At 39.5% G+C, this 9,978-nt stretch overlaps 1 protein-coding gene across 3 annotated transcripts in view; it reads right to left on the bottom strand.

The window, feature by feature from the left end:
- Positions 1-393: 393 nt before the first annotated feature.
- DCTN4 (dynactin subunit 4) overlaps positions 394-9,978 on the bottom strand; it is a 33,447-nt gene continuing 23,862 nt past the window's right edge. For all 3 annotated transcript variants that reach the window (XM_036312970.1, XM_036312971.1, XM_036312972.1), the window contains 4 exons: positions 9,415-9,469; positions 8,075-8,182; positions 5,961-6,058; positions 394-2,958 (listed from right to left, as the gene is read on the bottom strand). In XM_036312970.1, coding sequence (XP_036168863.1) covers positions 2,745-2,958; positions 5,961-6,058; positions 8,075-8,182; positions 9,415-9,469 — 475 coding nt within the window. In that variant the 3' untranslated portion in view covers positions 394-2,744. The remainder of the gene's footprint in view (positions 2,959-5,960; positions 6,059-8,074; positions 8,183-9,414; positions 9,470-9,978) is intronic.

Raw genomic sequence — 9,978 nt, 5'->3', positions numbered from 1 at the left:
TCATTCAATGTGGCAGTGAGGGAAAAAGCCTCACAAGGAAATACAGGGTAGGGCAAAACAGATGAAGCAGGTTGAGTGGCTACTAGTTGGGGTTGGGCCACTTTATATACTTGAAAGGATATCTTTGGGAGCAATGACCAAGGATAGAACCTGGTAGAAACCAGCAACATAACATTTATATAATGGTTCTGAATGTGTTTATAAGGAGCTCAAGTAACATCTACCCATACAAAGTTACACTGAACCAACTTGATCTGAGGTTTTTGGCTTAGTTCACGTAAAGAAATGGACGAAGGAAGCAAGCCCTACTGACTCTCATACAACTCTCTGGACTCCCTCCATCTTCTGACTGATCCATGCTGTTCCAGTCTTCATGAAACCAAACCAAAGACATCCAAGCTTCGTCTGCTTTATTTCACTACATTAAGCAATAAGGCAAAACAGGAACCTGCCATTCATAAAGATCAAGGAGTGCCCCTCATTCCCAAAAGGGACCAAAAAGGATGTTTCTTCACAAATACACATGACATTTAGCTCATTACACCTACAAGCATTCTGAACAAAAGAAAACGTTGGTGGGCTAATCAAATCACAAATCCAAATTAATTTTGCCTTAAGTTTCCAAAAGTGTAGCCTCTAGTGCTAATGACATCTAATTCGCCTGCAGCGGTGCACACTGACTGTGCATTAAAAATCTAATCTAATATACAAAAGCAACAAGAAAATTCTGAGTTCACCAGCTGCCGGTGGCGAACCATTTTTACTCACACAGAATACCAGCTTGCACTGAAAACTTTTTTGAGGAAACAAATCAATGGCTCTGTTATTCTGTAAGTTCATTTGGCTCATGAAGAAAAACATTTCAATGATCAAAAGTATTTTTGTGTTTCTGTGTCACGGGGTGGGGGGGTGATGAGACCCATTACTTCAACCTTATTACTTTTGGGAAAAAATACCAGCTATATGCCATAAATATACAACATACAACTGTGTGTAGTCTATGCAAATGTGTAAACTAAGAAAGCTATTGTCTACTTTGATGCTCTTTCTCCGCTGGCAGATGGGAGCAGTGGCTTCACAGTAAGGTAGTGAAATAAAAATTAATTTGACACTCTGTGGGGGTCACAACAAATTAAACTATTTCTATAGTTTGCAAATTTGTTATTATACAACACCTGCCCCAACTTTTAAGAGGCTAAACCTTACTTATTATTGTCATAATATTAGGGGTATTTTTTCTTACTGTAGCATATATATTACTCTGTGGAATATTGTTTTATAAAACTGACTTGATCTTAAGAGTACCACTTAGTGTCTTTCAAAGGCTTTGTAAATGTAGTTATCTTCCAGGGAGCTGGCAAGATACTTGGTCCTGTCTATATCCTAGATTTCTATATATCTTAACCTTTTCTTCTAAACTAAAGGCTTGAACTTAAAAACAAAACCAGGGTAAACAGAAAATTTCTCTTTTTACCAAAAGTCTGCTGGCCATTTGCTAACAATGCGTTTATAGAAAGTGTGGTACAGCTTGTGGTCTACTGTCGTAAGTTTCATTGTAGAAAACATCACAGAAATTCAGGTTAACAACCCAACTCCAGGATACAGAATGGAAACAGAATGTGTGCTGTTAGGCAAATGTTCTGGGCTGCTTGCTGAGCTATTTTACAATCAAAATGGTCTTATTTGACATACCATATGATAAAAGTCAAACTCAGGAAGAGGAAAGGTTCTTTCTTAATATCCAGTTTGGGATTCAAGAGATTGTAACTGTTAATCTCCCCTTCAAATCAACGGAAAGAACATTAGTTGAGATCATGCTTACGATCTAACCTTTTAAGATGTTTTGTGCATTCCAGAAGTGAACTTGTCCACCAAGTTTTCTTTGGGCCCTTTCCAGGTCCCAGATATTCAGAATAATCTATTGAGTTAAAGAGGCAGAGCAGAGAAGGGGTGTTGAGTAAGACATATCAAGACTGCCTCCCTGTGGAAGCATTAATCCCTGGGTATTACAGCAAAATTTAAAGTGAATGGAATTTGCCAACCCCTGATATGACATGTAAGTGCCTTCTTCTCAACTTCTTCTTAAAAAAAGTTCCATATTCTACTTGGAAAATTTTTTAAGAGCAACCAATAAATAAGTATCCTATATTCACTCAGAAGAGAGCAAATGAGAGTGCCTTAAGAATTTCCAATCATCAGAACTAAGACAATGTGACAATTCCATTTTTCTGTCACATGGAAATCAATGGCACGATGGTGGCCATGATGGCAAGTGAGATATGTTCAGACTGCTAGGTTATATCTAATGGAATGCAGGAAGCAGTTGGTACATTGAGACCAACGCCAGATTGTGGCCAACAGGCCTACCTTTCAGTTATAATTTTCAGTTCGTCTGTGAGATTACGATCCTGTGTGAGATCAGACCAGGAGATAGTGTGTCAGTTTCTCAAGTGGTAACTCTAATGCCACCTGAGGAACAGCCGCCCCTTTTCCTCAGATGGAGCTATGCTGTTGTATTCAACGTGCAGGGTTCAGTGAGGGAGACACAGACTTTCTGGTTAACAGAAGTGAGAGGAACAGCAGCTGCCCTGTGTTCCTAATGCCTGGCCTATGCCCGCCCTCCCAGGACAGGACTCAGTAGTGTGTGGGACATTGTTATAACAAGGGCTAGTGAAGCAGCTTCCACGTTCTAACGTGGACTTGTGGTGACACTGTCCTTTGGGCTCTGCCCACCAGTGAAACCTTTAAGGAAGAAGTGGGCCCAAGCTGAGTTCCACGTGCTGAGTGAGCCAGATGACTTCTGTGCCCTGGTCACTCTCTTCGATGGGGCGGATGGGCGCTGCCAGGTTTTTAAAATCATGCTTCATCTTAAAGCACACGGTCACTTCGCCCTCCTCACGTTGTGGGGTCACCTTGATGAAAATGCCCACTTTGTTGGCCTTTCGGAAGGCTATAATGCTATGGGAGGAAATAAGCACAGCGTTAGGCAGGTCACAAGTCAGCCAAGCCACTAAGACTTACAGTCATTTTATGGCCCCACAGGAAATCTCTGATGACAAGATAGAACCACCATCCTGTTTATCAGCAATGAAGAGTTTCTTCAGCAAAATGTTGATCTCCTTATTTTTTAAGTGTTATAAAAGTAAAATATAATCAAGTTCAAATGGTAAAAAGTAAAAGCCTTTCCCCTTATTATTTCCTTCTGCATGAGGGAAAAACTGCAAACTGACTTTGTTTTTACAGTAACCTACCAGGTATTTTTCTGTATTTATAATTTTCTGCTTTAACCAACACAAAAGGGACACATTATTCTACAACTTGCTTTTTTTTTCACTCTGTTTATCACGAACACTTTTCCATATTGGTACATAAAGATCTTCTCCATTCTCCTTAGGAGTTTCCTAGTATTCTATTCTATATTTACCATGACTGTCATACACTGAGGTTGTTGTCAATGTTCCTATTATAAACAAGGGTACTCGAAACCCCTTTTTTACGTTCATCTTTGTGCATATGTGGTAATATTTCTATAGAATAAACAGTGGTCATAACTCAGAGTTCAAGAAATTTCTGGAACACCATAAATCAGTGTTTTTGTAAATAACTTCTATAAACTGGGAATTTTTAGAATAGAAAAAATTCTCTCTAGTTTAAGTTTCCATTTCAGTTTTCTCTGACATGCACCTGAAGTTTTTGATTTAATAACTTAGCTTCAGCCCTTAGCTGGTTTGGCTCAGTAGATAGAGTGTTGGCCTACGGACTGAAGCGTCCCAGGTTCAATTCAGGTTAAGGGCACATGCCCAGGTTGCTGGCTCAATCCCCAGTAGGGGGTGTGCAGGAGGCAGCCAATCAATGATTCTCTCTCATCATTGATGTTTCTATCTCTCTCTCCCTCTCACTTCCTCTCTGAAAAAAATAACTTCAAAAAGTAATGAACAGAATTTGAGCTACTGCCCAAATGATACTCAGTCACTCTCAGAAATGTTATTGGAATTAAACATTTACATATTTAAACAGTACTGCATAACTTTAATTTCCAGATATCTAAAAGTTATATAAAGTATAGTAATGTGAAATATATTAATTCAATTTTGTCAATCTGTCATGTAATTACTCTGACTGGAATTTAATATCTCAGATGATCTGTAAGTTGACATTGGCTTAACCAATTTATGTACCTAATGAAGGTAACTTAAGGACCCACATAAAGCAAAAGATTACAGAGAACGCATTTCGTATTGTAGTTATAAACCTTTGATTTGTATCAGATTCTTTTTTTTTTAAAATTCAGTCAAAAACAGAAAAAGGAGCCGAAACCGGTTTGGCTCAGTGGATAGAGCGTTGGCCTGCGGACTGAAAGGTCCCAGGTTCGATTCCGGTCAAGGGCATGTACGTTGGTTGCGGGTACATCCCCAGTAGGAGATGTGCAGGAGGCAGCTGATCAATGTTTCTCTCTCATCGATGTTTCTAACTCTCTATCTCTCTCCCTTCCTCTCTGTAAAAATTCAATAAAATATATTTTACAAAAAATAGAAAAAGGAAAAAGTCTGTCTTTCTATCCTTAATTCCCAGGCAAGCACTGCCATCTGGGAAGCTTAAAAAAATTTCAGATTTCTGGTACATCCCCCCCCCCCCCCCAAACCTGTTGAAAATAATCTCTGGGGTGGAGCCCAGGATTCTACAGAACTATAAAACAAAACAAACCACCTGCTCTGATGTTTCTCAACTTAATCCATAATCACTGTACACACTAATCTTACCTTTGCTCTCACTTTATTTTTCCAACCCATCCTATGTTCTCTCTTCTTTCCAATATCTTGCTGAGGGAGCTTCTGATTATTCTGTTACAAAATCTTAAATGTTCCCTGTGCCAGTATGTTAAGCTACTGCTTCTCAGCTCCAGGCCCACCTTCTACATCTTGGTTTGTGACCCAGGACTCTGCTAACCACATTTCTGCTCTGTAAGCTGGCTTCTTGTCAGGTTCCTGTTAGGGCGACTCTAAAGGGAGACTAGAGCCTGCAGGAAGGAGGGGCTTGCTCTTCCCTGGGAGCTTGCTGTTTGTGTGCGGTTCCCATGGGCATCACTCCAGCAATGCTCCTTCACCCAGAAAGTGGCAAGAGCCAGCTACAGTTTTCCAACTCTTGCATAACCAGCTGCATCGTGCATGCCTCTTCTGCCACCCTGAGATGTCAGCACCTGTAAAGCGTGTCCCCTCTCACCTCCCCACAGGTCTGAATTTCTGCTCCACGGGGGTCCTCCTTCAAGTTTCTACATTTTAACAATTTTAACCATTTCCCTTTGTTCCCCCAGCCCTGGGGTGGTAGCTGTTTCATAAAATTGCCATCTCTGGGATACGTCAGAGTTTTTTTTAACCTTTGAAGTTACCCAGTTAACAATTCTTTATATTAAATCCTCTCTGTTCAAATAATTGACATGATTTCTATCTTCAGACTGGATGCTGATGATGCACTCCCTTCAGGAAAAGGTTTGGTCTTTCACTTTTCAGTTATTAGGTATGAGAGAGTAAAATCTACTAATTAGATCACTGAGAGAGTGAGGGTAGGGGTGGACAAATCCAATGATAAATCTATAGGGATAGTGTATTCTGTTAGCAACCTGTATTCTGTCCACAACCATTATAAACCATGTACTTGAAATGTTTTTAACATGGGAAAATGTATTTATGTGAAAAAAAAACAAAGGTTAAAACAACGTGCTTACAGCATGATACCAATGATGGAAGGACAAACACCAAAATGTTAATGATGCTTATCTCTGGTGGTTAGATTTTATTTTCTTCTTCATGGTTTATATGCATTTTCAAAATTTCTATAATAATTATTTTTATAAGAAGGAAAACTTATTTTTTTAAATGCAGATAAAATATTTAGGATCTCTAAGTAGGCCTCCTGTATCAGCCAATGTGGGGGAGACGGGGTGTCACAGAAAGATCACTCACTCGGGATCATCCTGAAAGTCCTGGGGCTCTGCCAGCTCGTCGTACTCAGCGGCTGCGTCCTTGCCGGCCAGCACCAGTTCCTTGGGCGGTACAACCACCTGGAAAACAAGAGAGATAGGCCTTCCTTAGAAGGAATCTGTGTCATAGGACATTCATTCAACAGCAAAGTATTACAGACATTTAGAAATAATTATCAAGACTCAAGAAACATATAGTATGATAGCACTTACATGAAGTTTAAAATCACTGTTTAAAAACAAAGACATTTCCAGTAAAAATATAAGGACAAAAAGATTTAAGGGAATGATAAAGCCAAGGGAGTGCTTACTTCACTGTGGCTGCATTGGGAAATTCAAGTGGGAAGGACGTAGGGGTTTTAATTTAGTCTTTAGTATTCTATTTCTTAAGGGGATGGAAGTACATGGGTCTTTGCTACATTAGTCTTCAAACTTTGTGGTGTATGCGAAACAGTTCATCTTTTTTTCTTTTTTTTAATACTTTTTTTTTTTTATTGATTTCAGAGAGGAAGGGAGAGGGAGAGAGAGAGAGAAACATCAATGATGAGAATCACTGATTGGCTGCCTCCTGCACGCCCCCTTCTGGAGATCGAGCCTGCAACCCCGACATGTGTCCTTGACCAAAATCGAACCTGGGACCCTTTAGTCTGCAGTCTGATGCTCTATCCACTGACCCAAAACAGCTAGGGCTTTTTTCTTTTTTTTAAGAAACACATAAAGGAGAAACACGGGTTGCGACATAATATTTTCTGAAACGGGGATGCTGGGTATGTTTATGGTCATGGAAAACAAGCATTCTTCAGACTTATCCTCCTGTTGTAACTAGGCTTCAACTTTGCTATGTCAGAGGTTAACAAAGTCAACTACATTTCTAATTATGGATACAAATGTGGCTGAGGGGTGTAAAGAGAGAGAAATACAGCAAATTCACAAGCAGGGTATATGCATCAGGCAGTTATTTCTGTTTCTACCATTACTGGAACAGCTTAGTGTTATTTAACAAAAATAAAAAGAAACAAGGAGAGAGGTGTGTCATCTCTCTTTGGAAGTAATGCTAATAAAGTGAAATAGTAAGTCCTCCACTTAAGGACTAAAAGGAAGAAAGCTCTCATACATAAAGTGCAAGGAAGAAAAAAAGGGATAGGATAAAGACATTCTCTACTAAGAAGTATTATTTGAATAACAGCTAAGTACAGACATAGGTATCCTTTCTACCAATCTCTATTAATAAATATCACATTGAATTATGAGTCCGTAATAGATGGCCTAAGAGAAAGGTCTTGATCTAAAACATCAAGTACTAGATGAATCACCAAATAGCGAAATGGAGAAAGGCCATATTTCATTCATTCACCTAACAATGAAAGTCAAAATCAACTATTTAATATTTAGTTAGTGCTATGTATCCTCTATATAGGCAGAACGCATATAGAGGAGGCATACCAGCTTTTAAAGGAGGTACTATTTCCTATGAGTCTTGCAGAATAAGCATTCATTACACTGAAAGAGTGGTATGGGCATGTATGCCAGGAGAGTGGGGACAGGAGAGGCATTCTAGATAAAACAAATAGCATATGCAATTCTCCAGTGGGACAGTTCACAACCCATTGGATCTGCCTGGATCTCAACCAATAATATGTATGATTTGGAGAATGTTAGATTTGGGGATCTGGCGGAAAACCATCTGAAGAACAGAGAGGTGAGGACATTAAGGAGCTCTTCTGCTATGTCAAGGAATTTGAATTTCATCTCAGAGTCAGAGGAATAGCAAGTAATCAGCATGTCATGATCAAAATTAGATTTTAGAAAGATCATCCTGGTGACAAGACAGAAGGTAGACTAGAATGGAAGTGGGGGTGGACTGAAAACAGTGAGGTCAGTTAGGAAATTACTACAGTCGAGGTAAGAAGTGACGAATCTTTCAAACAGGGCAGTGGCAGTGTGTCTGCAGAGAAAGTAAAATCTTCGGAGGTAGAATCAAAAGAACTGATGACTACTTGGATGTAGAAATGAGAGACAGTACAGAGTCCTTTAAGCCAGGTCAAATGAGGTCACTCCAGGAAAAATCAGGGTCAGAATAAGGCAAAATGCTCCCACCTTAGCAGTGCTGTTGGTATTATCAGGGTCCCCTTCATCGCACTCCAGCAGTGTCACATGGGTGAGGTTCTCCACTGGATTCGTAAGAGTCAGGAGAACCTGGCTCTCCTGTGAAATAGGAAAAGCATCTCAGACATGTTCCAGTACTGCCACCTAGGTCCACTTTCTTAGCTGCTATACCAAATATTTCACAAAATCATCACCTGTCTTCCCCAATCAGTTCTCAGAAATAACACCCACCTATACCTCTCCATCACTGCATTCTCCAAATGCTCACTCATTCCTACTCTATTATTTATATGTTAGGCCATATACTCTCTAGAGTTGCTATTTCACTAAAGAAATGGGACAGATCCCATAGAAAGGGCAAGTTACTGATCCAGAAAGCCTAAGAAATGTATATAATCTAAGTGATTATTTAAAGTTTACAACTCTTGCTCCACCCAGTCCTCCACTTAAGGACTAAAAGGAAGGAAGCCCTCATAAATAAAATATGGGAGCCATAGGCTCATCAGATATAATAACAGAAAAAAATGGCACATCAAGACTGTAAGATGTTTAAGATTTTTTGAACCATAGTTTACCTGTATATACTCTGAGATTAGCAAAGAAAGTTTAAAATGAACAGGGACTTTATAAATGTCTTCATGGGCACCATGAAGGGGAAGAACTAAAGAGGCTGCTGTAGACCTAGCTGGTTTGGCTCAGTGGATAGAGTGTTGGCCTGTGGACTGCAGGGTCCCAGGTTCAATTCCAGCCGAGGGCACATGCTGGGGTTGCAGGCTCAAGCCCCAGTAGGGAGTATGCAGGAGGCAGCCGATCAATGATTCTCTCATCAATGGCGTTTCTATCTCTCCCTCTCCCTTCCTCTCTGAAATCAATAAAAACATATTTAAAAAAAGAAAAAGTAAAGAGGCTGCTGCAGAATGTTCTACCATTCATAATTGGGTGTAGGGGGAGGAAAGGGCATAGATAAGGCCTTCCAAGTAGAGAGGGGCTGTGGTATAGAAGAAATCTAGATGCTTCCTGTTATCGGCTGCATACGCACACGAGATGATGGAAAAGAGCTAAAGATGCCGGTGGGGTTCAATGTCTTTCTTTCCCCACCCATTTCCATCTCTCTATATGTGCACACTGCTCCTTCTGCATACATTCATAGATGTTAAGAATCCCACCTAAAGAACTTTAAAATCTCAATCCCTTTATTATTCCAAACTTTCTTCTCTTTTATCCCTTGCTCACTGCATCCATGCCAAATATACACAGCCACCTACCCACACATGCACACATCTTCAATCAAGGAATTCTTTCTTTTCCTGTTAATAAAGCAAAGTACTAACCTTCATGTAGCGGAGGTTGGGAATCGACATGATTCTCACTTCTGGGATGTAATTGCTGTGAATGAATAAAAAAATGCATTAATAGTCACTGGAGTCTCAAAAAATTACTTTTTCTTAGATAGTGCAGCAAAGATATGATTTCTTCATGTTAATTAGAACATGTCAAATGAAAAGAATTTTAGAGAATCATATCTTCACTATAGTAAGAACCTAAGACATTAGAACAAATTGGTAATGAGTTCTTTCTAAAATCTTATGTATCCTTCTACTTTAGAGCCGATAGTTGTGTGGGTATCATGGAAGATACATATTTTTGAGAATTTATTAGTTCATTTCTATAAATCTAAAAGCTAATTATAGGATCCAAGAATGACTGAATACCATATCGCAGGAGTATAAAAACACTAGCACACACTTTTATATAGTACTTATTATGTGCCAGGTAAGTTTTTAAGTACTTTTCAAATATGAACTCCAGTACCCTTCACTGCAACTGCATGTGATAGGCATTATTATTACCCCCATTATAAAGATGAAGCAGCTGGGCTTGGGAAAAGAAGGAAC

Source organism: Myotis myotis, unplaced genomic scaffold (assembly GCF_014108235.1).
Source record: "Myotis myotis isolate mMyoMyo1 unplaced genomic scaffold, mMyoMyo1.p scaffold_m19_p_6, whole genome shotgun sequence".
NCBI classification, from domain to species: domain Eukaryota; kingdom Metazoa; phylum Chordata; class Mammalia; order Chiroptera; family Vespertilionidae; genus Myotis; species Myotis myotis.
The sequence above is the reverse complement of the archived record's forward strand: the minus strand, read 5'-3'. Positions and strand labels throughout refer to the sequence as shown.